Source organism: Tursiops truncatus, chromosome 12 (genome assembly GCF_011762595.2).
Source record: "Tursiops truncatus isolate mTurTru1 chromosome 12, mTurTru1.mat.Y, whole genome shotgun sequence".
Lineage (NCBI taxonomy): Eukaryota > Metazoa > Chordata > Mammalia > Artiodactyla > Delphinidae > Tursiops > Tursiops truncatus.
Window position 1 is genome coordinate 77887406 of NC_047045.1, and position 27914 is coordinate 77915319.

Consider the following 27914-nt stretch of genomic DNA (forward strand, 5'->3'; position numbering starts at 1 on the left):
TGTGTGTGTCCCTGTTTTTCTGGGTCCTTACTGTGTAATCCTGCCGCAAGAGTGGGAATCAATTCTAAGCCATTGTTTACTAAAAGGAGCCAAGGACACTGGGACTTCTGTCGCATGCCCAGGCTTTTCTGAATAGGATGTTGTTTTGGATTCAATTGTTTAGTCCAGTTGATATGCTGAAATCCTATCTTCCGATGTGACCTTATTTGGAAATAGGATTGTTGCAGATGTAATCAAGTTAAGATGAGGTCATCCAGGAAGATGGGCCCTTAATCCAGTGTGACTGGTGTCTTTGCAAGAAGGGACCACAGAAACACAGAGACACAGACACAAGAGGGGAGGACAACATGTAATGACAGATGCAGAGACTGGACTGTCACAGCCGCAGCCTCGGAATGCCGAGGATGGCTGGCAAACCACCAGGAGCTGGGAGGAGCTAAGGAAGAATCCTTCCTACAGCGTTCAGAGGGAGCACGGCCCTGCTGACACCGAGATTTCAGACCTGCAGTCTCCAGAACTGTGAGAGATAACAATTCTGTTGTTTTAAGGCCCTTGGTTCATGGTACTTTGTTACGACAACTCCAGGAAACTACATATGGTATCAGTGTTATTCCACTTTCTCAGGTCTACCCATCATCCTTGTAGCAAAATTAAATCATTTGTTTGCACACCAGTGTTGATTTCAGAAGTCCTAGAGAATGGAGGCAATGTTTTGCCATCTTTGTATTCCTGGCACACAGTGGAGGTTAATTAATACTTTTGACAATCACACATGTGGGACTGACAATGCACACCACCACTAACTTTCTTGATTCTCAGATTATTTTGTCATTTTCTGAGCTTTAGTCTAATCGTTTAGCTCTTTCTCCAGTGTATGGAGGCTGCCAGGTTAATTTGGACTGTAAAGCATCCTTTTTACGAAGACCAAACTTTACAAATACAATTGAAAAACCTCGGACCGTGACAGCAAAAAGTTCACCGGGCTGCCTTACTCATCACAAGCTGCTTATAATTTGCCAAAGTGATGTTTTGGACCTGGGAAAGCAAAATGTTTCCTCTCCCTGGATCATCACCTGTCTTGAACATTTGTTTTTTAAAGAAATGTACTTGCTCCAAATGGAAATCTGCTGTGTTATATTTTTTTAATAGAGAGTCTCAAATTTTATAAATGGATTCAAATTTACCATACAGAATAAGATATTGCAGAAGTTGTTAGCATGTTGATGCACTAAAGGACCTTATTTTTTATAACATTCTAACTTACACATAAAAAAGAAATGGGCTCCCACCTTGGCAGGCTCCAGGGCTCCTTCAGGGCCTGTCCGTCTGCCCCAAAGGCCTTGCATAAAGCTTCTGTCCAGTCTCCTGCTGCCCGGATGTGCACACTGAAGAAGTCCTCCTGGGGAGCGGAGGTGAGGGTGAAGGGGTGCCACTCTAGCGAGGATATGGACGGGCACTGGATCAAGACGTACTGCCCCGGTGCCATTTTAAAGCCACGCTTTTTCATGTGAAGTTCCAGCACTCCAGATGGATGGCTTACCACCTAAATCACAGCAAGAGAGGGGCTGGTTCTTTCACTCAGGTTAAATACGAAGACAATGGCCTTCATTCCATCAAAGGTTTTAAAATTTTTATATCAACTTTTCTGAGGTAGGATTGACATAGACCATTCTTTATGAGTTTTCAAGAATCGTTCCAACCCGGACATGAAAGTGATGGCAACTCCAGCACGAACGGCATTGACCTCCTTCAGCGTGCTACGTAGGAAATTTGGGTAGCTGCATCCAGGCGCAAAGTGGTGTCCAGCACGTGACTGTTTGTCCCAAGTGGCCACTATTTCGATAGCACAGTTAATTTCAGGCCCAAGAGAATATAAACTAGCATATCATCCACAGCACTTAATCATGCTTAAAGTTATCAAAATAGCCACAGAATCAACTCCGTGTTTTAAAATATAGGTCCAGTTTGTTACTATTTTCAATGATGTGCATCTTTTCCTGCTTCTTTGTGAACTAACCCTGGTATGTCTCCATTCTGAGTAAAAAACAGCCTTCGTACTCTGAAATGTTTTATTCATTTGGTTTGGTTTTAGTCAAGTCTCGTCCAATCTCCTACCTAGGCTCTGAGTCTTAGATGTAAGAAAGCGTGATGCAAAGGCTATTGCTTTTTAAAGAGCTCTATAACTTGCTACTTATCAGAGACAATGAACTAATTTCCCTTCTTAGACTTCCCTCTTGTTTCCAGGCCCCCAGGTCTTCTTTTGTGGCAGGAGGTATAAGGGGGCAGAATCTGTGACAGTATTTTTCCATTCAGAAGAGAATTTCACAGCATTTTAATCATTAGTTTCTCCTCTCCCTACTGATACTCGTTCTGATTCTGCTGTTAAATGGTCTCCCTAGTAACAGCTCGAGTAGATTTCCAGAAGTTTTACTGTCTGGCTCTTGATACAGCTTGATATCCTTTGGTGCTTAACTTAAAAACAGCAACAGGGAAGCAGTTTAAAACAGAAATATGAAGCAATTTCTGTGCATCTGCGTTCATGAAGACAGTTAAAGAGACAGAGTATTCTGTTAATATTGTATTCGCAAAGCTGCATGGGTTTGGTTAGCAGAGAGTTTCTTTTAAGAGATTGAAACAACTAGGGGGAGAGTCTGGGGTAGGCTTTCGGTCTCCTTGGCATTTATTCTTTTTTAAAACATTTTTTGGCTGCACCGCGCAGCATGCCTGATCCTGGTCCCCAACCAGGGATTGAACCCCTGCAGTGGAAGCATGGAGTCTTAACCACTGGACCTTCAGGGAAGTCCTCCTAGGCACGTATTCTTGATCTATCTGCTGAGGTCTTCCTCCAGCACGAGGTAAAAATTGGAGAGCGGTGAGGAGGGAGGGCAAGATTGGAAAATATTACCACCGTGCCTTCATTCCTTAGGGCAGGGCCCTTCCTCTCCATTTTGAACCCCCCCCAGTGCCCTTTCTCCCTTTGAACCTGAGGGTGACTGTTCCCGCATCTTCTGTTGAGTGGTTCCAAGTGAGAGTGTGTGTATTTGAAAATATGTGAACATTATTTGCGTGTTCGCAACGTTCGTATTTTTATGCTGTGGAGGAAGTGATTATACTCTAAGTCACTATGACCCATGTAAAGCGTACTCAGCCCTCCTGCGTTTTCCCCCTAGAGAGACACCGAAATAAAGAGAAATACAGATGACTCCAGGGCTGCACCATAACCCTTATCAGAATTCTGTGTACCAGTCAGAGCCCTGCTCCCTGTCTTCAGTAAAATTAGTCTCACTAAAAGATGCACAGGATACAAGAAATTATTAGAACAGAAGATGAGCCTCTAAATTACAGATGGTTCTGCAATAAAAATGGCAAATTAAAAACTTGGGCTAATAAAAAATTTTCATCTACACTCAGGTTTTTATCCAGACATAAACCTGCATGCATACCTTGGTAATGACAACTTCTTGTTGAAATCGCCAGAACCTAAGTATTCTTTCACACGCATACAAGACCACAGGGCCTAAAACCCATTTCCAAGCCTGCAGAGAGAGAGGAAAAGGAAATGAAAATAGAATCCAAATATTTCCAATTTGAACCAATCAATATGTAACATGACGGAGTTTAGACATTTTCCTTTAAGTTTGGGCCAGTTATCAACAACAAAGATATCTCCTTGTATTAAATGCTATAACATTCAATTATTCCTTGAAGTCTACAAGCTTATTTAAGAGACTAAACCCTTCTGTATTGGTTTTTAGGCTTACTTGATCAGTGATGCTTTTATGTAATTAGAAATAATTGCATTTGCAAAGAAATAGAAAGCAGATTGATGTTTATGTCATATATGATAGGGTCATAAATGCTCCCAAACTCAGCCAAAGTCAAAGGCTTACAAACTACATTACTGAGTTAACAGGACACGAAAATTCAATAAAAAATGTTTCGAACAGTAATTTTGGGGGCCAACAATGCATCACAACTTGGGGGATCTGCCTAGAGCAACTCACACACCCACCCTCCCACTCCCACTCCCACACATGCGTGCAGCCAATGTTATATGGAATAAAACAAACTTAGTTTCTCAGCACTTTATTTTTTTAAAAGTCTTTCTTTATTGAATTTGTTACAATATTGCTTCTGTTTTATGTTTTGGTTTTTTTGGCCACGAGGCATGTGGGATCATAGCTCCCCGACCAAGGATCGAACCCACACCCCCTGCATTGGAAAGCGAAGTCTTAACCACTGGAATGCCAGGGAAGTCCCCAGTTTTCAACACTTTAAATCTAGGTTTACAGAATCAGAGCAAAAGCCTCAACACTTGTCTGGAGAATTTTGACAGGGAACTTCCCCATTCTGTGTTAACCTTTTATGAGTATAATCTGCCTTACTGAGGGTCAGTTTACCAGCAGGCCACTCTTGTACCGTGGGTTGAGTTACAGAATTAGGTGTGTGCTTCCCCTAAAAGGCAAGGAATGGCAACTTAAAATTTTTGAAGATTTGATATCTAGGTTTGATATCAAACAACCTTCTGAGGCATATGATATTCTCTTTATTTTGCAGAAAAGGAAACTAAGGCTCAGCAAGATGAAACAAATTGTCCAGGGTCACAAAGGTGATAAACAAGGTGCACAGTGAAGACATGAACTGGTCTTGACCACCCAGCCTGTGCTCTTCCCATGTCATCATGCTTCTTTCTGTCCAATGCTGACATTAGAAAGGGTACGTATTTTACAAACTATTAGAGACTCATTAATTCATTGAATTTTAGGAGGATAAGGGTTCTTGGATATCTAGTCTAGTCCTTCTTTTAAAGAAGAAATAACATAACGTTCTGGGAATGAGTATGAGTTGCCTAGGGACACAGAAGGCGGTCCCAAGAGAGCCAGGACTAGAACCCAAGCCTTCTAACTTCCCCGAATTCCCTCCTTGGAATTCTAAATCCACCAACCTTACTCTTAGAATCCTATCTCAGGAACACAAAGGGTGTCCCCTTCTCTTGAACTCAGATATTCACTAAAAACCTCACCGACTGACTCATCACCTTCCTTGTTCATTACTCCCCTATCTATTATCCTTCTCTGTCTTTTCTGTTGACATGACGACACAAGCCCTTCAGCATCATTTTTGCTTCTGTTATCTTTCCTGTTTCTTCTAAATCTCTTTTGCTTATTTCTAGGTCTGTTTGCACTGCACTTTTTCTCACCTACATCAACCTTCTGTGCTTTTTCCCTGGGAGCCTCTTGTTTGCCTGACAAAGGCTCGATTTATGTAGGCAACACAAAGCAATTTGACCCACTTATTCTTTTCTGCCTCAGTGGGGTTCGGCAATGTGTGCAGAATAGCAGAGAGAATAAAACCTTCTGTCCACCTATGCTGTGGGTGAGGTAAGGATGATGATCAGAGTAAGGGATGAGGCAGGAAGGGGTAGACATGAAGGATGCGGTTGGACGAAAGCAGTGAATCCTTAGGTCTCTTATGCTCGAATGAACCAAAAAATATTTTGAGAGTTGGCTTGGATATTTACAGAAATGATAACAAGGATGCAATTTTTTCTATATGAGCTTAGAGAGAGATTTGCAAAAACACTCCCATACTTTCTATGTAATTTTACAAGTAATCTTCCACACCCATTTTAGAAAGTTTGCGACATCATACACTTCATTTTGTTGGTGTCAAGTCAGTCATGCTCTCTGCTTTTTCCATGTTGACAAAATGGAACGGATTATTTTTCTTTGTACGGTTAGTCAGGGAGGAGAATGTAAGCTATTAATCCTTGGCTCTATCTCTATCTAGTATATAAATTGCTCCAGGAGGTGAAAGCCCAGTTTAGTTACACTGTGATACTCCTGGGGCCCCTGGAAGGTAGGAATGGAGGGAGAGGATGGCCAGAGATGAATATTCAAAGATAAATATCCCAGCAGTGATGACCAGGATAGGCAAGAGCAAGTAAAAACAAGAAGGAGACACGGCCCAGAGCGGGAAGGGCAAGGTAGAACTTGGACTGGGTCCCAGAAGACCTGGCTTTTGGTCTTGGGGTAACCATCCCTCACCCTATGCCTTTAGGAAAATCTTGGGTATTTTTATGTTCAAATTTTCTGCTTTATAAAATGGGAGAATTGAAGGAAATTATTATTTGGGTTCCCTCCAAGCTCTTATATGTTTTAGTTCTACTCACAGAGATAAACACAATGTCGGGGTCATAGAGCTGTAGATAGCAGCAGAGAGCTGACAAAATGAGGAGTGGAAGGAGGCCAGAGATTCAGAATGAATGTCAAAGAGTAGAGAGGTGAAAGTTCATGGCCACAGAGTTAGGAGCTCTGGCTCCTTGATGTGATTTTGCTAGGAATGCCCTTTGTGACCATAGGTAAGAAATAAAAGCTCCTTGGACCTCTATTTCTCCATCTATTAAATAAAAGGTCAGGTCTATTTAGTATCTAAGTTTCTTTAATGTTAAAAGACCTGTGGATTTTTAGCTTTATTTTTTCTTCTCTAAAAATACTCAAAAAGTCATGGTACAGTGAGTATTTTATGATAGAAATAAAACCATGTTGATTTAAAAGCTGCAGTAATGAAACTTGTTTCCTCCACTTTCACTCCTGGTTTTTCATTCCTACCAGAAATAAGAACATGCTGGCTTTGATTTTATTTTATGTATGTGTTTATGAATGGCCTCTTTTTCTAGACAATAAGATTTCCAGGAGCAGAAACCACATCCCTGAATCCTGCGTCTACTGCGATGCCAAGAATATAATAACCACTCGGCAAAAGTTTGCTGAATTGACTCTACCTCAGTTAAAGCTTTTTCCTATACCATTGACATCATTCCCTAGTAATTTAAAAAGTGTCAGTCTTATTACTATTATTATTTGTTAATGTTGCAGTTAAATGAAATAAGGTGCTTCTTTGGCTAAGGAAGACCAAGGCATCTTTTGGGATGGATTTTGCATGAGGAATTCTATAGAGTCTGGAGTCTTGCATGTGTCTGTGAGTTTGGGTAGAGAGAGGGGGAGTGAGACAAGTGGGGGAAAAGGGGATTGCAAAGTATAACTGTTTCCTTTGATCAGTTCAGTTTATATGAAGTGATGTACAAAGCATCCTTAGCTCTACCGTGGGAGTAGTACACCCCTAAAGGTGAACTGATAAATATTCTATTGAGAAAAGCACCATGAAAATGCACCGAGTTAAGAGAGGCAAAGAGGAAGAGATGGATTCCTGCAAAGACGGGGTAGGTGCGGTGCAGTGAAGCGAGGGCACTTGTCCTTGGGATGCCTTTTGGATTCAGTGTCTCTAAGACATCAGAGAGAATATCGTACAGCTCAACCAAGCGGTAATTGCAGAGCCCACACACGCTTTGAATCAGGATCCATTAAAAATAATGGGAAAGAGTGACAACCTGAGTTTGGGTGTGCAAGGAAGTATAGCAGGGGAGAGGGAACAGGGAGGTGGGTACGTTCCCCCCTTCTCATGATAGTTAACGTCAGCAGACGCTTCTGGGAGCAGGCTCTAGTCTGTATTCATGAGGTGTGGGAGAGTATTGATTTTTTTATGGAGACACTGTAGCTGAACATTTTAGTGAGGCATTCATGCTCCTCATTAATATGCAGGCTGGGTAGTGGCTCCCGATGGTTGGGTTTAAGACAGAGACAATCTATACCGGCCATTAAAAGAACCACAGTCTAATGGACACATCCATTCCACTTCTCTTGGTTTTAAACATTCTTCCTAGCTGTTTCCACTCTTAAAATCCAGCGCTTAATTTAATAGAGTTAGGGATTTTCGAAAAAGTCAATCATTATATTCTTCATATGCTGATGACATAATTTCCCGAATCCTCACCATTTATATACTGAAAACTATCTTCCCATTGTTTAATGATACATATTTTTTGGTACTTGTTTCCTCCTTGTTTTAATCTGCTGGCTTTATTTACTTTACTTCATGCATTACCCAGCTGCCCCAAGGTTTGCATTGTTCTAAGACCTGTGAGGATACCAAAGAGAATTACTATTTCTATTTATCTATGCCACCAAGTGTCATGCTTACAGCATACCCTGGAAATCTTACTTTTGAGATCTTGTGGACATTATCGTCTACTCTAGTTAAGTCTATTTGGGGCTAATATTCTCATTATTTCAGTAGTAAAAGCTTAATTAGAACAGGAAGTAAATGCGCGTAAACTCAATTTTTTCCATCTCGAAAGTTGTGGAAAGAAAGAAGGCAAGCTTATAAAGAGGGCATGATTCTCATTTGGTCGTCGCCTAATGTTCATTTGGGAAGGGATGCTATTAATTCTCAGAGTGGAGAGGGCAGTTGTTCCGGGGGTAGGGAGCTGAGTGCAGAGGGAGGTGAGCCAAACAGCTTTCTGACTCCTCTGGAGACAGGACTGTGCTTTCGGGGGCGGGGGGGGGGTGGGCTCTGAATTCCCACCCTCTCAGCCATCCATATTTAAATGTAAGTGCAAGAACACATTTCAAAATGAACAAAGTGCTTTTGGCAGGCAACCTCTCGTAAAATGATCCATAACTCGAGTTCCCCATTAGCACACTTAATAAAGAGTTGGCTTTGTCTCATGGTGACATGCGCTGTTCTTTTTTCAAGCATATAAAAGCTCTAGCTATTTCGACTGTGGCGACAGCTATTTTTAAAAGCTCCTGGGCTCATTCTTACCGAAGGTTCCTTGCCAGAAAATTGAGGCACGGGGCACTGGGCAGCTGTCTGCCACTCCGCGAGGTGTTCTCTACAGAAGGTGACGTTGTGTAGCAGAAGACTCTCAGCGGTTTGCCCTCGAACAATCCGACTTGCCATTAAAAACAAAACAAAACAAAACCGCCAAATTTGAAACTGATTTTGTGCAGTGTTGGGATGCCACAGATACATAGTCTACGACGGACTCTGCAATAACATTTCCACTGTCTTGAAATCTGGGCTGGGGTGTATTTCCCTGAGCATCTTTAAAAATAGGAATTTAAGAAGCTTCGAGTAACTCTGAAGATACCAGAAAAGAAGTACCCCTCGGTGGTATCCTGTGTTAAACTGAAAGCGTCTGTGTTAGAGAATTAATAATGAAGGGAAACTGTGGGAACACATCCTTTTGTAGACTGTTGACTTTAATTAGGTTACGTCTTGTCCTGAGTGCTGATTTGGGCTAATTGGCTACCTTTGTACTATTTGGAAATTTTGCAAATTTATTGAACTTCTACCCTTCCTGGTTTGTTTCTGAAGTTTCTGAAGCACCTAGAAGTTATCAAGTGAAGAAGTCAAAAGAAGTGCCCTGAATAATGGTATTTTTCCCGCCAGTGACCGAGAGCAGGCGTAGTATTTGACGGGGTAAAAATAGGTCAGTGTGAAATGTGCCTTCAAGACGATATTGTTGAATTGGAGAGTGAAAAAGCAAGCTGACCTTCGTGAATGGAGCACTGGATCAGGAGTCCTGTGGTACTGCTATATATATATATATATATATATATATATTTTTTTTTTTTTTTTTTTTTTTTTTTTTTTTTCATTTTTTGGCCGTGCCATGCAGCATGTGGGATCTTAGTTCCGTGACCAGGGATCGAACCCATGCCCCCTATAGTGGAAGCATGGAGTCTTAACCACTGGACTGCCAGGAAAGTTCTGATCCTGCTATGTTATATTTGCTATAGATGCAGTACCCATTGACCCTGGACAATTCGCTTAGGTACAAATTCCTCCCTTTACCCACTGGTGCACAGGCTGTGAAGCATGTGATGCTGAGGTCATGTAATCCAGGTGTTGCTCAATTCCTAGCAGTTTATGAGTAAAATACATGGATTAACTTTTGAGGAACGTGATCCTCACAGAGAAAATTTAGCATGACACAGCTCAGGTCCTGGGTAGCCTGTGGAGTAACATGTCTCCTTTTGCATCGTAGGGCCTGGGAGGAGGGCACGGCAATGCCCTTGGAAACAGCCTGGAGAACTGCCATCCTGGCCTTTGTCCCAGTCTGTTTTATGGAAGTCATCCAACTTGATAACATCCCACTGAGTTAGATGAGCAAAACTATCTGTGAATCTCCCATGAGCAAATGATGCCCAGACAGAGGAAGGGTGAATAAAAAATAGGAGCCAGAGGAAAAGAATCTGTCAATTTTAACACCTTCGTTCTCAGGCCTTGGACAACATTTCTTATTTTACCTAAAGGAACCTCAGAACACTTCTCAAATGCAGTAGGTATCTTTTTAAAAATTTTTAAACTTTTTATGTCTTCATCTATGCCATCCCAAAATAAGAAGATTAGTGGGCTTTAACACATTCCAATAATCCTACTTGGCATTTTTGTACAGAATTTGCAAATTACTTTTTGCTGTAAACAGTAGCTGTAGAATACTTCACGCTGAGAAGATTAAATGAGGCCCTTATCCCAAAATAAGCCTTCCAACTAAGTTAAAATGACTAAAAAAAATTTCATCTTATGAAATGTTATTTGGATATTAAAAAATATCTCCAGTGAAACACTGCCCATTGAAATCCTCTTGCGCTTCTACAATGGACCAGGGCGTGAATGCCGGGGAGGAAGGATCAGGGCGACGCACGTGTCATTTTTGTGAAGAGTTCTTCTTGACACATGTGAATTATGAAGAGCCTCTCAAGCGAACTACAGGGGTTAACACCCTGGCACCGGCAGAAGAGGCCGCAGAGAAAGGAAGGCCTGACAGTCTTTGGGGTGGAAGGCTTGGGGACTACGTACCATCCACCCCACCCTCCAAATACAAAAAGTCAGGATGAGGGATGGCACATTCAGAAGAGTCAATTGCAGGTATTTTAAAGTTAAAAGCCCTTAGCCAGGCAGCAGCATCAATATGAACATTGACTGACTAGGTTTCTAAAGGTTAGCAGAGGGATGGCCAATTTTTTAGGGTAAAATACACCCCTGGGGCAATTCTTCCTCCTACAATGTCTGTGTCAGACAAGCAGACAGATGATGGGGGAGCTCTTAACTGGGCAGAGGCAGTGGCAGCCGCTCGGAGCCCCTTCAAGAAGTGGAGGGCTGAGATGAGGGGTGCTTCTAGTGTGGGAGGGAGACTGGAGGACGCAGTTGACTTGCTGGGAGGTGCTGATCGAGAAGAGCTCCCAGAGGGCCCCGCATGGGATCCACAGTCACCGCGTGGTGTGTGACTTGCTTGGCCATCCAGCCTCTTGGGCCGTGTGCTTGCCCTTCCAGGTCTGGGCAGAAACAGAGCCCACCTCTGAGACTCGGCCCCCCTGCACTCTGCAGCTGCCGTGGTGGGAAAACAAGGTGCAGGACATGGTATCATGTGAGTGTGGGTAGCAGATGAAGAACTTCTGGCAAGCCATACAGGGCTTTGCAATATCACCAGGTACGGTCTTGCAAGTGTCGAGGAATGGTTTATTCACGAAAGTAGAGACCCAATCTTCAGCGCTTGTTACGAGTAAAGGTTTGGTTGCCTGAAGACCGGTGTCTTGGGTCTGACTGCCATTTATTTGTCCTGGGATCTTGAGCGAATCACTTAACCCTCTGAACATCTGTTTCCTCCTTATGAAATGGGGAATAACAGCACCGTCTCTATTGGACAGGACGGTTTTCAAGGTCAAATTGATCATGCATATACATAAATGTACTTTGAAAATTTAACATGGGAAAAAAGGGCATCAATTTATGAAATAATTAATATGGGACAACCTAGTTTACAGACATCAATTGGTTAATTGGTCTAGAGCCATTTTGGTAATATTTAAAGAATTGAAAACATTACCTTTGAAGGTGCTATACTTCAGATGCTGCTGCTCTAGCTTCCTGATGAAGGAATTAAGAGTTATCAGGTGGGTGTTGAATGCCAGCACAGCATTTTATTGGATATTTGAGGAAAAAGGATTCCTAGAGGTCAGACGGGGAAACTGAGGTTCAGGGAATTGAAAGCCTTGCACATGGTCACTCAAGACCAGTGGCAGAGCCTAGGTCAGATTGGCTATCTCACACACTGTCCCCTCCCCGACACTGGGATGATTTTGGTCAAGCAGAAGTAAACTCTGGGTGTCAAAAATATATATCCCAACGAATCCCATATAAATTGGATCATGAAAATAGGTTCTGAATGAAACAGAGATCTATTGTTACTCAGCATTCATTAAAATTCTTATATACATGTCAAGACTCTCCAACAGAGTTAGCTAGGAAAAGTATAATCCTTCACCATCTACGTTGCTTATTTTCAGTATTATTAAAAAGGTGTTTGGCACAGAGAATGTGCTTTTTTCATACATTCTATGTGTCCATTAGTCTTGAATGTCATGTTTTTCCATCTAAAAGACTTTCTAAGACGCCGTAAGGACTCACCCTGCCCCGTGGATAGCCAGACCGATAAAGAAGATGATAAAAACGTGGTGTGTGTACCAGAACAACTCATAGGACGCCTGCCGGATGAACTCGGTGGAAGAGGTCATGATCAAGATCAAAGCCAGAGAGATCAACAGGCCAGTAATACCCGCGACTGTCCTTAGCAACTCAGTGATTGTGTTCTAAAAGAAACAAGCACCATGACATTAATGTCTCAGTCCTGTTTTTCCATTTTAGGATCAATATTTGAGAGTCCAAGCAGGTAGCAATTCACAATGTTCTCATCAGAAGCATATTAGCCTCGAAAAGCATCCCCATACACTTCAAGAGGGAACTTCCTTGCCCTCTCCTCTACTCCACCTGAGGGTAGAAATTCACTCTGCTCAAATTTTGCCCAATGCCATTTTGTTAACTACATTTATTTTTCCATCTGTATAAATCAATTGTCATGTCAAAATTATTATGTTGAATTGAAATTAGGACAATATATGAAAATGCATTTTAAGATACAATACGGCAAAATAAAGCCGAGTTTCAAGTTTTTAATTTTTAAAATAAGAATGTCGATGCTTAATTGCATCTTAACATTAATAAACACTGTTTTGGAGAGGTCCCTCAGGGGCATTCCTAACAAAGCAGCTGCACACTCTGTTCCCCTGGCGGTTATTCCTTGCTCTCGCTTTTTAATTGGAAGGACCATGACTTGCATTTCTTTCAAGTTACCTCAGGAGACTTGGAATAAGGCTTTGTAAATCCCAGGTGATCAATAAAGATAGAGCTCTCCTTAACAGACAGACCCTGCCAAAAGGCCAGAATTCTGCCCTGTGAATGTAGAGGTTGATTAAATAGCTTTTTAGAATGTGAATCACAAAGCATTTTGTTTTTATTGTGAGTTTCCCATATTCTGGCCAAGTCATTAGTATTCACACATTGTGTTACTATCTTTGAGACAACAATGAGCTCAGTGAACTCACACTATATCTTTTGTCAGTAAAATCTCATTAATTTGGGCTGCTTTGAGATCTTAAGGTAATTTGGACAGGGACTTCTCTGTTGTTTATTTCTTCTTCACAGAGCAAACAGTGGAAATAAAATTGAAAGGGGTATGTGTACAACATTTAAAAGACTTTTTTCAAGTGTACCCAGGCATTTTAGAAATCCATTTACATCATATGATGTGCTAATTACAAATCATTCTTCTTTGCTTATTAAAGCAAATCCCCACTTCCCTCTTGTCATGACATATTTATAGACTGGTTTCAGTTGCAATGATTTGTCTTAAACAATTCCACCGTGTCTCTTTAGAAATACTCTGTAATGTACACACTGTGTTACTGATACCCATCTTTCTCTAAATATCCCAAATTAGAGGGTTTCCTGAACTTAATTAGTACTTAAATAGTATATTGCTTCTAAAATTACAAAATAACCATATAGGGAGTAGCTTAATCATCTTGTTAAATTGCTTTAAAAATATTTATAATAAGTGCTATTTATTACATAGTCTCTTCAAAATGTTGAGATTTATTCTCGGGTGTGTATTGCAATGAATTTTCCAGAGCCCTAGTGGGGAAAAGAGTTAACCCCAGTAGGTGCCCAGACACATCCCGCAGCTCAGATGAGTACACCAAAGGCATTCCATTCCCACAAGCTTAGGGCATCTGTAGCCTCTAATTGTTGTCAGCTAAGAAAATGTAGTTCTACTTGATCAGTGGCCTGCTTTTCAAAATCATCTTAGGATAATTAGAGGACATGACATGGAAGAATTTCCCTAAAAAGAGACTTTGAATTTTGCTTCTTCAAATCAGGCTGCGTGGGCAAAAGGGTCACTTAAAGGGATGGCCCAGATGGTAGTGGAGAAATTCCCATTCTGGAGAGTATTGTCTTAGGGCTCTTCTTGGGCAGTACAGATTTCTGAGCTTCGTCAACTTGCTGGATACATGTTCCAATATAGTAGGTAGTACATGGCAAAAGTTTAAATCCATCAGGAAAAGAGAGGTAGAGGGTGGATTAAAGGAGAGAAATGTCTTAGTCTTTACAGATGGCTTTCTGTGGCTACACTTTGGGTATTCTTTTTTGTTTCCCACATGGGCACACAGCTAATTAGCATTAATGATGTCACTGGCCATGCGGGTCTTATTCTGGAATTAGCTGCTTTGCCCAGCATCAGATTTGCCAAACTAGCTAGTCACCTGTTTGCCAAAAATGACACAGGAGAAGGGATCCAGAAAACAATCTGCAAACTGAAAATGAAGACATCCAATTCCTCCTCCCTGAATTTAGATGGTACTTCACATTCTTTATGATTCTAACATAGGCAAAAAAATATCTAATCATGAGCTACTTAAAAAATGTTAAATGTTAGGGTTTTAACAGGTTATTGCATTTCTTGTTTAGGTGTATTTACTATTTTTTGCTATAAACTAATTAAGTGGCATCGGTTTTTCTTCTTGTTCATAACTTCTCAGCAACATTGATGGCAGAAGAAAATAACTTTTTTAAAAGGTGAAATTGACGTTAGCGTTTGGCATAAAAACCTCTCTAGCTTTTTGTTTCATTAAAAGCTTTTGAAATACAGTATTCCTGATAAAGGGATCAGAAAAGGAAGAATCTGGGGGATGAGCAGCCAGGTGGCATGCGAGGAGAACTCACTGTGTGGAAGGTCCGGATGGGGTTGAGGTAGGTCTCATCTGGGGCGTTGCCAAGTTTGGAAAGTGCGGCTACAAGTCCCTCTGCTTCCGGCGACTGGCTCCAGTGGTAGTACTCCAGGTTACACAAATGCGCCAAGATGTGGATGGCTACGGGCCAGGGATGATACGGGACATGCACCATGTGGATTTCTTCCTTGGTAGTTACTCAGAAACTCAGTGCCTATCTGGTCAAGTTTCTCTGTGCTGGTTTTTGTAATATCTAAGGAAGAGTAATTTGTGCATCTTTCCCAAGTGTCTTGAATGGAATGAATCAAATACTTCTGAAGATATTGTATGATTCACAGCATTCATTTTAATTATATTCACATAAATTAAATTTCAATTCACCATAATTTAATTATAAACATATAATCATTCTGGACCTGGAATAGATATTATGATATACAAGCTAATTATATATATATATATATATATATATGTATTCCATCCTATACATATATATAAGATACACACACACACACACACACACACACACACACACACACACCTTCTTTCCCGAGAAATAAGAAAGCATTGTCTAGAATACTGTACGTCATGCACACTAATATATATGCACACGACATACGTTATGGATACCAGAGGAGACAGTGTTTTTGTTCTCTTTCAGACTTTATATTTTTTATTCTTACTTTATACATTTTAGTGTACATGTATATATATACCTACATGTACACATACACACATATACTTGCATGTGTTATTCCTAGTGGACTGAAATAAGCCAGTATTTATGGAACTAAGCCTCTTTGTATATTCTTAAGAAGAAAATTCAGCTTTCTAATTCTGGGAATTGGTGATGTCTAAATTCCAAATGAAGAGAATAAGCTCAGAACACAGCATCATCCAGCCTACGAAGTCTGTGCCCGATGCTACTCTTCCCGGTCTTCTGAAATCTGTGGGGAAGCCAGCAGTCACAACGTCCAGACAAAGACATCCTGAGTCTTTTCCTACCAATGGAAGCCCTGCTGGGTGGCCAGTTGATACTTGCCATTGGGATCAGATTCAAGTGTGAAATGAGAATTTATTACCCAGAGTACAGATAATTTCCCAGTTGATATGTTTTCTTTTTTTCCTGCACCCACAGTGAAAAGCAGCAGAGGCTACTACTATTATAAATCTCTACAGTTGTGGGTGAATTCTGGGGGTCCTCCACGGCTCTAAGTTCTGGCTGGAGGTATGGGGAGTGAGGGAAAAAGGAACAGCAGAAAGTTCTGTGAGTATCGGTGGCATTTGATTCCTGTGGTCCCAGTATCAGATACATCTAGAAATGACATCTTCTGTTTAGCCTCTTCTCTCTGCCACCTGAGTTTCTTTTAACAGAGCCATTCCCTCTTCTGCGCTGCAAAGCAGTCCTCACGCTTTAAGACCCAATTCAAAAGCTGTCTTCTCAAGCATTCTTCGATTCCACAAGCACGGATGTCATACCTTGATGACATTTCCCAGATACTATGGTTCTGAGTATTTATTTATACCTGCGTTTCTTTTTTTTTTTTTATACCTGCGTTTCTTGATGGACTTTGACGCCTCAAGATTCGTTCATCTTGAAACCTCAACACCCGGCACATGCTTAGCACCAGCCTGTCCTTAGTAATGATCTGCAGAGTGACCATAAGATTACAGAAAGGGAGAAAGGTCCAGGGAGCCAATCTGTGTGCAACATTGTTGGAGTAGCGTTTTCCCTGCTAATACGTGTTTTAACACATTTTTCTACAGCCTTTTAGTTAGAAAGCAGTTCAAATATACTTTTGGTTGAAGCTCACTTAAGAAGGCAAAGCATATTATATAGTGTTTCTGAGTCTGTGCTGTTGACTGTCTCCTTACGGGTTTGGTGAGGTTAGCACCAAAGGGGCGGTGTCTTTCCTCGTTAAGTTCCATTTGTTACTATATGCGGCCACGTCTACGAAGGGGCTGCCTTGTTTGGTCTTAGCGTCCACAGAGCTAGAAAAGCTTACCCGGCAGCAGTCTCTTGCAATATGCTGTATGTAAAATAGGAACTATTTGCTAAATTGAACATAAACATTGTCCAGTATTTTTTTTTTTTTTTTTTTTGTGCATTACACGAGCCTCTCGCTGCTGTGCCTCTCCCATTGCGGAGCACAGGCTCCGGACGCGCAGGCTCAGTGGCCGTGGCTCACGGGCCCAGCCGCTCCGCGGCTTGTGGGATCCTCCCAGACCGGGGCACAAACCCGTGTCCTCTGCATCAGCAGGCGGACTCTCAACCACTGTGCCACCAGGGAAGCTCCTGTCCAGTATTTTTAATTGCTGTTTTCTGGTAAGTATCTTAAAGTTTTGAAAAAAACAGGTAATATTTTTCATAGCTAACAGATATTGAATACTTATTATACCGCAAACACTGTTATAAATTCTTCAGGCATATGATCTCATGTAATCCTCAAGTATTAATCTTATTGCCACTTTACAGACCAGTATATAACAAGTTAAGAGACCTGTAGTCCATTAATGGCAAAGGTAGGATAAAACCCTGTTTGCTTGATTCCAGGGGCCCATCTTTTTGACCTTTAAGTTATACTGCTTCTTTTCACTAATCAATAATTGTTATACCCTTACAGTTTACTGAAAATGAATTTCTCCTAAGGGCTTAGCTAGACTCTTTGAATGGCTCAGCTGGTGTCTTTAATCTAGAGTCAAATAGCTCCTAAGACTTATGACCTTTGGAGTCCTCTTTGTAGGTGGGTGTAAATACTCCTTTTACGTTATATCCCTTTACCCTCACTCCTCTGCTCCTAGCTTTCTTCAATTCTCCCTTTGTGGACTAAAGCACACCAGACAGAGAGGAGCTGTTCCCATTTTACAGAAATAGATTCTGAGCTTCAAGCAAAAAATTAAGTGACGTATTTACTATTACATAATCCACATGTGATGGTCAGAAACGGAACACAGGATAAATTCTAGGTCTTTTAGAGTCTACGTTCTGTAACATCTTTCTCCCATGTAATGAGTTGTTGATCACAATCTATTTTCTGTTAGGTTGATTTCCACATGAGAATTTGACACTGATAAACTAAATTTAAGTACATTTATTGAATGAGCAAAGATATTGAACTCTTTATTTATTCTTCTTGCCAGGTTTCCCATAACAGAGCTGAAGAAACTAATGAAGTAGTATAAGAAAACCCAAGATGCTTTGCAAAAGGTAGCTCCTGAGGGAATATATTGAAAATTATTCTTTCTAGTTTTTTTATGTACTTTGAAATTCACGTCTTAAATGTTCCTTTGCTCCAGCTACCTCTATTTTGTTTTCTTTTCACAGGTAGAAAATAAAAATTAGAATATCTTATTTTACTTATCTCAGGAATTCTCAGAGAGGATACTGCTTGTGCCCATTTTGTTTGTCTAAATGTTTTATTTCCTCTTAGATCAGACCCTAATTTTACTGTGATCTTGGCTTGGAACCAAAGGTATCCCAGCTACCAAATCCAGGACTGTTGGGACTTGATAGATACCAAGAGAGATACTGATTTTGTTCTTTTTCAGACATTATATTTCCTATTCTTCCCTTTATACATTTTAGTTATTTTAATATGAATAGCCATGCTATATTTACAGTGACGGTTGCTTCAAGTATGTGATAAAATAGAGATATGGTTTTATTTTCCTCTTTCTTAGTCATCAAAATCATATCATGTTACTAGATTTGATATGAGCATGTAGGAGAAACAATACTGAAGAGGATACTTCTCAGTTACTTAACTTCTTTCAGTCCCTGTTTTCTCATCTGTAAAATGTGTGGACTGGACTAAACCTTGATGTCTAGGCTCCCTTCCAGCTGTCTGGCTCCTGTGTCTCCGTCTGAAGCTAATTGGGAGTATCTGTCAATCTAAAAGGGAGCTGGAGTCCAATACGAGAGCAATGCAAACATGAAACTTATGTTTCAATATGTTTTCAAAGTCAACACTGTCTCAAAGGGGTTTCTTAAGTGTTACGGCAAATCCAGTGTCACCAACTACACAGGTTCCTTCTTCCTGGTGCCTCTGGGGACTTTCTGCCAAAGCCCTTGGAAGAGCCCTAGGTACGCATTTCCAGATCCCACCTTAATGCCAGACGAAAAGATGCTGTGACTGGGTCTTCCCACAATTTTATTTTCTTACCAAAGTACTTTTACGTTAAAAGAGAGCCACAATCTTAGACACACTACAAATGCACATTTAATTGGTGTCTGAACTTCTGAGCTCACATAAGGAGATTTTATTGAAGAGTGAACAAAAAAACCATAAAGGCTACAATTAGAGCCAGTTGCCCTGAGAAAGTTCCTTTCCCTTCTTTCTTTCCTTCTTTTTCTTTCGCAGGAGATCAAAGGGAGTGTGATTGAGGGAGAATCTTGGAAGTGTGGTCAGTTCTTGCTATCTTTCTGCCTGCCTGTCAGCGATAACAGTCATTCTGAAGTTAGTCACCTCCTAATTAAGCAGCTTTTAGAAAGAAGGATGCTGGGACAAATCCTGGCTGCGCTTCTTGATTCTGCATTTCAGAATCTGGCCCCAAACTTTCAAGTGTGTGGTCTGATTTCTGCAAGAACACACATATTCTCTGGCATCCTGTGCATGCCACTCGTTTGTAAATCCCATTAAATCATGTTATAGGCAGGACAGGGTAGAGAGCCTCCTTGGACCTCCCCGTGCCTCAAGCAGAACTAGTAGCCATTCCTTTGGGATCAAGTCCTGAAGAGTTTGGGCCTCTGGGACTGTTCTCTGTGGTGAGTCCTCCAAATCACTTTTTCTTAGCACCCCGATTCTGAGGTCGTTTCTCTCAACCTGTCTGTGTTGTGTTTCTTGAGGTTTAATCAGCAACTCATCAGGAGCTACACGTGGGTCACTGTCCGCCCTGGAACCTAGCGGATGCAAGCTGCAGAATTTGCCAGAGAGAGCTGCCTTGGTCTCTATTCACAGACCTCTTGAAGGAAGCTCGGGCTCAAAGTACTACTATTCCATTGGAAGCGTCTTCAAGGTCTACTGTGGACCAGAGAGCCCAGAAAGACCTGCATTAATAAGAACGGAGAAGCTGCGAAACTATGATTTTTATACCAGTGAGGTTACAGGGCTCTGAAAATGATTTATTAGTGGCTGAAGAAGGCTCCAGCAGCTCTTATCATAGGCAGGCATGCAGGAAGGCAGGAAGCCAAAGGAAGAAGAGTTCCTGTCACTGCATTTTCGGTGATGCCCTTGATTATGGATACCATTGTCTGCCTCTTCCCTCCTCCACCCCAGCCTACTTTCACAAGGCTCTAATTACATCCTTTAATGATTTGACCAATTAAAGCCTGCAGTTCAACTTACAGGGGAATGGATGAGAAATTAGAGGCTGGCACGCAAACCTCGATGTGGACGCACTTCCTCCAAGGTTACACACCTCTATTAAGCCAGTCGGCTATTTGAAAAGCAGCATCATGGGCGATGCTAATAAAATAAGCACGGGGACATTTTCAGCTGCTCCCAAGTGAATACACCGGAAGGACAAAATGTGAAAAGCAAAGGTATATCTATGAAACCAGGGCTTAGCATTTTTTTTTTTCTTCTAAAAGCACCGTTGCCAGCCACGTTTTGTAGTTAATGTGAAATGTAGTAATTGCTTTGTCAGGGTCTGGGAGAAGCAGAGAGCGATCTCCCCACCTTCCCGCCTTTGCCTGGAATGGAAACAACCGCAGCGCCGCTGGTTGCCATGGAGGTGGGAGAAGAGGGGCGCTCTGCTCTCAAAAGCAGTCAGACCCTGCTGGCACAGCCCCGGGAGATGTTTGGGAGCTTGGCAAACAGTGGGGACTCAAGCAGAAGAGGGCCAGAGAGAATACCTGATTCTCTCCAGGGATCTGTGAGGGAAAGACGGAGGAGAAAGAGCTGCCTGCTTTGTCTCGTCATAGCAGAATGCGAACTGATTACCTTGGATGACTGACGTCATTCTGAACCTCTTCACTGCCCACTCTATCTTTCGTCCACCCCAAACTGCTCCCGGTTCCCTGGGAACTCCCGCACTCTCATATCTTGTCTCTTTTTCCAGGAATTCTCTTGATCTCTTTTGCCTGCTAGCTGACTTCTCTGCTCATCCTCAGGTTTGACCAATTTGTTCAGGACCTATTGTGTGCCGGGCCCAGGAAAGCCAAGAGGCATAAGGCACAGTCGCAAATTTTAAGGCGATGAGAGTCTGAGAAATAGTACTATAGGGCAGGAGGTGCGGCTGGACCCGCAGGTGAGGAGGGCCAACAGCCCAGACCTGGAGGCTCAGAGGAAAGCTGGCCAGGCAACGAGTCCTGGGTACAGCAACCACTTACCCAACGAAGAAGGAGAGGATAAGCATTTTGGACAAAGGGAATACCAAGAGCAAAGGCACAGACTGCTCAGGGACCGCCGGGAGCTAGGGAAAAGCAAAGGGGTGCGGTGAGAGGTGAGGGGAAGCACCAGTGGGCGGGGCTTGACGAGCGGAGCCTGCTGGCCCTGTTAAACCTGGACCTGATTCTCTTTGCAATAGCCACAGTGAATGACCTTGAAGTCTGTCGGTTTCCTAGAGGTCCACTCCTGACAACTGGTCTGCGCATCTTATAAGGATGGATAGATTGGATTATTGTTCTTTTAATTCCACAGAGGAGGACATAAGGAACTTATCCGAGATCACACAACCCATCACTAGCAGGGGTATAAAATAACTTGGTTATCTGATTCTAGTCAACTGCTGTCCCTATGAATTATACTCCATCCTGAAAACATTACTGACTGTACCAGTTTCAGACGGTTACAGCTCCTATCAGGGTATCTTGCACATGGGCGGGAGATATTCAGTACACATCACTGATGCAGGTATACTATTGATATATGATTCCAGATGAAGAAATATACATACGCAAAGGTTTAAGGAGAAACCTATTGTATAATACATATTTTCCTTTATCCTTTGATTTCTTTTTTGATTGTTTTGATGCTGTGGGTTTTTTTGTTCCTTCTCTCTGTAATATCTTTGTAACTTTCTCTTAGAGTCCAATTCTGCCTTAAAGCTATTGCAGAGTGATCATATTCTTCCTGCCATTGTACTGTGTTTTATCTCCTCTTTTAATACAGAATTAAAGATTCTTAAGATTTTAAAGGAAGCCTAGAGATTCCTTGAATTCCTTCTCTGAAGTGCTTTTCAAGGAGCAATTTGGATTCCACTAGGACACCTCCCCCAACAGGGGACTCAGCACTCTCAGGGGACCCTCGTTCTAATTTTAGATAATTTTCAAGGTCTGGCAAAGACTTGCATTTCTGAGCTGAAATCTGCTTCCCTGAGTCTTCATCCCTTCCCGCATTCACAAAGATTATTGGCACCTACATATACTCAGCGCTATTGCAGGCCTTGGAACACAAACATGAATTAGCCCTGTTCCTTGTCCTCCATCCCTTCGCTAGTGTTCTCTAAGACATGATGTATTTTTACGCTTAAGTCTTAACAAACTCCAAAGACCTTTTGCAAACGTTTCCGGGGTTGGTTTAGTCTGGCATTGAAGACAGCCGGTAGGGAACTCTCCCCACACATCTCAGCGCACACCCGAAGTTGTGCTAATTGGCACTGGGGCACCGTCTGTCATGTCTTGTTGCTTAATTAAACCCGCATTTGTTTTGAGTGTTCTTTTTACTCTGCTATTTTTTATGCATGAGAGGATAAAAACAAATGAGAAAAACGGTTTATTGTTAAATTAGTTTGAGGGAAACAGTCCTGAATCATAACTCTTTATTGTTCAGATAGCCTTTTATTTCAATGTCTTTGTCGCCCAACAAAACCACAAGCCAGTTGGTTATTGCCCCTGTTCCTTTCTTCCTCACCAGAGTTTAACCTTAACCTTTGATGCTAATTTCTAGTGCCTGTATCTTGAATTCTCTTGTTTTCTATTCAAGAAATAGTGATAACACTTTATATACCTATAAAGCTTCATATCTTTTCAAGATCCTTTTATATCCACTAGCTCAATACTGTTCAGAACCTTGTTCACATGATCTTGCTTTTCTTTTTTCTTTTTATTGCCCATGATACCATTTGATAGTCGTTTTCCTACGACTGAATGGGACTTTGAGTATAGGTCAATTTTATTTCTGATGTGAATTATATTGACTAACAAAGTGTTCATTTTTCAAGTGGGTTTTTACCATGGTATTATCAACAAGCTTAGTTATTCACAAATGAAAATGAAGTTTCATAAACTTTTCCTTGACAAACTGAAGGCTTGGTAGGGAAGACTGCATGAGTATAAATCAGAAATTAAAAAATCCATTTATATAAGGTTTGTATGGTCAGATGGAAGGCAAAGATTTCTTTTACCTAAGGGTGAGTCTTTGGCAGGGAGGAAATAAAACTATAAAGTGAGTGGAAGGTATTATAAAATTAATCAGGCAATTAATAACTAGCACTTACTTGCATTCATGGCTATCCCATAGGCAACCAGTTTGTGGAATTTGAGATTTTTGTCTAATTGCCTCCTCCATGGTCCTCTGAAGCACTAGAATAACAAAAATTAAAAGTCTTATTCAGGGAAAATCATAGCAATAACAGTGTCGTAAGAGTTAAGAAAGCAAGACTCAGGCCCTGTCTCTAAATTACTGAAGGTGAGGCGACATGACACAAAAATTAGTGGCCATTAATTAAACAAGCAAAATCAAATGGTTATTACTGGCTTTGCTGAAATTTCAACTCAATAAAAGTGACTGAGTTAGTAGTTGCCTGGCTATAAGCCAAAACTCTAGAATAAACCTGCTAATAATCACGCCTCAGCTAATTTAGGAAATGAAGATTATAACCATCATCCTCAGTGACATGGTTTAAGTAGTCTATAAATTACTCCTTACTACACCAAGAAAGGCTCTATATGCATCTGCAACTAGATATTCATAAAATTATGAAAATGATTATATAATAAATTATGTAGTCTAGAAGGGTTATTGAAGGTCTTATTTTTCTGTACAGTGCATTATTCTGTTTGGCAGGAAACACAGGTAAGCACCCAACACGGTGACATCTACATAATTAGGAAATACCCCAATATGTCTGGTAGGGGCTAAAATTTACATACTAAAATCTATGTACAGTGACTGTGTTTTCCTGGGCTGAAAACTCAGAGAGATGCTTCTTGAGTGCATTTGGCTCATCTACTTATTTAGCTCCTTTTAATCAGAAACTGTAGTAATTCAAGCTGTTATAATACTTCCATCTTCACGAGTCAGGTCAATCTTATTAGCTCTTCTTTTCCAATGAAGCAAATGCATCAGGGGAAGGTTGAGCAATGAGTCCAATGTCATGTAGGGAGTCAATGGCAAAAGCAAAAGACAAATCAGATGTTCCAATTTCAGACATTCAGTTTTAGTCCTTGTGTTCTCACTACAGAGAAACAGACCTCAATCTAACCAGGATTATTGGGAATTTCATAGTGAAGTACATCTTTGTTTTCAATGACACACATTAGATCATAACAACTGAAATTATTTCAGATAATTTAGTACTTACACTACTTGTCCCTCTCATGAGTGAAAGGAGGTTTCGACTGATTGGTAACAGAATTAGCATGCAGTTAAAATTCAGGCACACTGCAGATGCTCGAGCCCAAGCCAGTGTTGACTGTCCATACATAAACACACAAGAAAGAGATACAGTGAAAACAAGGAAGCCGGGGAAAAGAGAATGCATTTTCTTTCTGAAATGATAATTAATGTGTAGTCCCCAAATCTACTTACACCCAGAATAACTCGTGTATAAAGGAAAGACTCTTCCTCTTCGTACCAACAGAATGTGTCAATAAACAGATATAAATTTACTCCCAGCCATGAGAGCTAGAGTAGAATGAAAAAAGAACCAATCAATACTGTCTTCAACCTTTTCTTCTATTCAAAATCACTTGGGGTTCTTGGGGTTCTTCTTTTAAAGTGAAATGAAGAGCTTCTCAATATCAACCACAATATACAGTACTTATTTCTCATAGATCAGTTTTTTAACAGTGATCGTACTGGTAAGAAATTGTTAACTTTATAAAAAAAGACTTTAAACATATATGGGTGTATTTTAAGGAAATTAATGAAAAGTACAAAACCATCCTAATCAACACTGCTATAACATTTTAAGTCAATAATGTCAAGAAGGAGGAAATCTTTAAAAACAACTCAGAAAGTACTCTGGAAAAATTCCAATTTCATAGTCTAATTCAAAGCCTTCATTCGATTTAGAGAAACATTCATACATGATGCAAAAGCAAACTACTTGACTTTAAAAGTCATGACTTACATGATTCTGCAAGGGTAAATTAAATATATCTATTGAATGTTTTCTAACAAGTTTTAGTCCTTTAACCAGAGCAATACTTGAAGTTATTTCATATGGCTCTACAAGTTATCCTAAGAATCAAGACATTCAATGTATATATTTAAAGTTAAATAACAAAAATGATACTTACTACTAATATGATGGAGAGACTTTCATTCAAAATCCAGCAACCCATCATGACAGCTTTGCTCTTTTGCTGTCAGCAAATTGCTTCTTTCATTCACCTGAACCTGGACGTTATAACCTTACCCTTAGTAAGGGCTTCCCTGCTAAGTTATTTTGTCTTTTCGTCTTAGGAAGCACCTACTGGGAGCAGCTCCCGAGGAATTTCTAATTAAGGACTTCTCGCCAAGGGCACATCTCCAAGCTGACATGCCTCCTGACCTTGGTGAAAACAAGGCAAGTCTCTGTCTAATGATTCCTTTCTTCAAAGATTTCACAAGCAAAGAAAGCTCGTTTTATTAAATTAGCCTCATGTACTTTGTACCCCATTCGTTTTCTACATGATTGCAGTCAAGATGATAATAAATCCTTATGTAAATTTGAAGAATAACCTAGCTGCTGATGGCTGGATACAGCAAAACATTTTTATAGAGTTTTCTCTATTTAGCTTCTTTACTTCCTTTCTCCCTCTTTGAAAAAAGCTTTTTATAGAAGACATAGAAGAGCGGGTAAATAAATATAAGTTAAACAATCTTTCAGAAGATGGTGAAGAAAAAAGAAAAGGATCTTAAAAAAACACAGATGGAAGAATTTTCATAAATTTAACATGTGGCTATGAAGAAGAAAGGAGACATTTTTGTGGGATTGATGGAATAAACCCTATTTTCTTCCTAATCCCACTTGGTGCACCCATGAGGTCAGTGAGAATACTCTTTCATACCTTAGTGATCCCAGGAGTGGCTATGCGTAAGCCTGGTCCATTCTCTGATTTTGTTTAAGTTATAGTTATTAAACAGTGACTATGGTTGCTCTGGTAGGCAAACTTGGCCCACCTGAAGCAAATTTTTGGCTAGTTTTGACTCAAATATTTCATTGAAAATTTTCAGACAATTAAGATGAAAACAGGAGGAGATCTGAATCATTTGAATAATTGCTTAAGTTTTCTGCATCTTCATACGGTGAATCTATTTAGTTATCCTAAAAAAATTAAAACTTTGAAAAAACCTGTCGAGAATAATAATTATGAGTATTCATTGACCTAAATAATAAGAGTAATTCTAAATCCTAAATCAATATCCAGGCACCAGGTTAAGGACTTTTCCAGTATTGTCCAATTAAATCATACACTGACTCACTCTATGAGGTAGGTTATGATAAGCCTCCTTACACAAAAGTGGAAACAGACCCAATGAAGTAACTTGCAGTAGGGGCAGCTGGGACCTCAATCCAGTTCTCTCTGATTTTAGCATCTTCATTTTTAACCATTACCCTAAACATTTCTTTTTTCCCCACAAATACACAATTTTATTTGCTATTTTCAGGGGAAACTTAGGCATGAACTGTAAGCCGATAAAATATGGATACTTAAAGAAGTACAAAAGTAAAAATATCCACTTAGAATAAATTTTAGTGAATTAAGTCTTGATATCTTTAAATTAAAAAAAAAAAGCCACAAGCCTATGTATTATGTCAAGATCACAGCAGCGCCCCACGGGCCAAGAAGGGGCCGCCCACGCCTGCGGGCTCCGGGGAGGGCGCGTCAGCGGGGTTAAGTGTGCCCTATAGAAAGGTTGCTATAAACCAATGAAGCCAAACATTTAGCAACATACAACAGACCTTACAAAAAGGAGGAGGCAAGTCCTAGGTGCTGAACTTCGTTCATCAGGTAATATTGGCAAATGAGAAGAGGGTACAGGCGAGAAGCCTCTGGAAGCGTTTGGAGCCAGACCTGCCTAGAAGCCCAAGGTCAGGTAGCAGAGCTGCCCTCTGACCCAGGCCCCCCCGGACTGACAGGCCGCACGACCAGCCGAGGAAGGTTTCAAAGGAATCCTAGCAGCGCCAACGTCATGTCGGGGAGCAGGGCCCGTGCAGGCTGTGTCACCAACGCCCCAGATATATCAGGGAGACGTGCATAGTTACACAAGAGGACTAGGGGCCCGTGGGAAAGAGACGTTTGCGATGTGCTGTAAACGTCCGCTTTGCAACGTGACCCGGAGTTTCGGCTCCAGAAACTGCACAGACACCCCGCCCTGACCTCCATCCCAGGCCAGACCAAGGCAGGAATGGGCGCCAGGTCCCCCGAGGCCCCGGGTGGGTGCGACGAGGCAAAACTTGTACCTCCTTTTAACTGACTTAACAGATCAGCCCCAAAGGCAGCAGCACTTTCAGGCATATCTAAGAAGTAAAAGAATTAAAGCGTCCACACAGGGAAAGAAAGGATGCGCAGGGCTCTCGCCTGGAAATGACAAATGGAGAAGCCTCGATTGCTCCGGGCCGGGTCAGGAAGGAGGCCTGGGAAGCACGGAACACGCGGAGGCCAGGAGAAACCACCAACCCAGCTCATCGAGGAGGCAGCGCGGACCCCCTGCCCCGAGGACCAGGGCCTGGTGCTGCCAGGGTGAGCAGCGGGCACCCAGAGCCCGGGGCCACGGCGCTGCGGCCACT

General features: G+C 41.3%; 1 protein-coding gene across 1 annotated transcript in view; it reads right to left on the bottom strand.

The window, feature by feature from the left end:
* Positions 1-27642, bottom strand: part of NOX3 (NADPH oxidase 3) — a 61584-nt gene extending 33942 nt beyond the window's left edge. The window contains exons 1-9 of the mRNA XM_073789315.1: positions 27505-27642; positions 24725-24820; positions 24498-24608; positions 23412-23496; positions 14968-15113; positions 12316-12497; positions 8665-8794; positions 3444-3536; positions 1290-1543 (exon numbers count right to left, since the gene is read on the bottom strand). Of these exons, the coding sequence (XP_073645416.1) occupies positions 1290-1543; positions 3444-3536; positions 8665-8794; positions 12316-12497; positions 14968-15113; positions 23412-23496; positions 24498-24608; positions 24725-24820; positions 27505-27642 (1235 nt within the window). The remainder of the gene's footprint in view (positions 1-1289; positions 1544-3443; positions 3537-8664; positions 8795-12315; positions 12498-14967; positions 15114-23411; positions 23497-24497; positions 24609-24724; positions 24821-27504) is intronic.
* Positions 27643-27914: the final 272 nt, after the last annotated feature.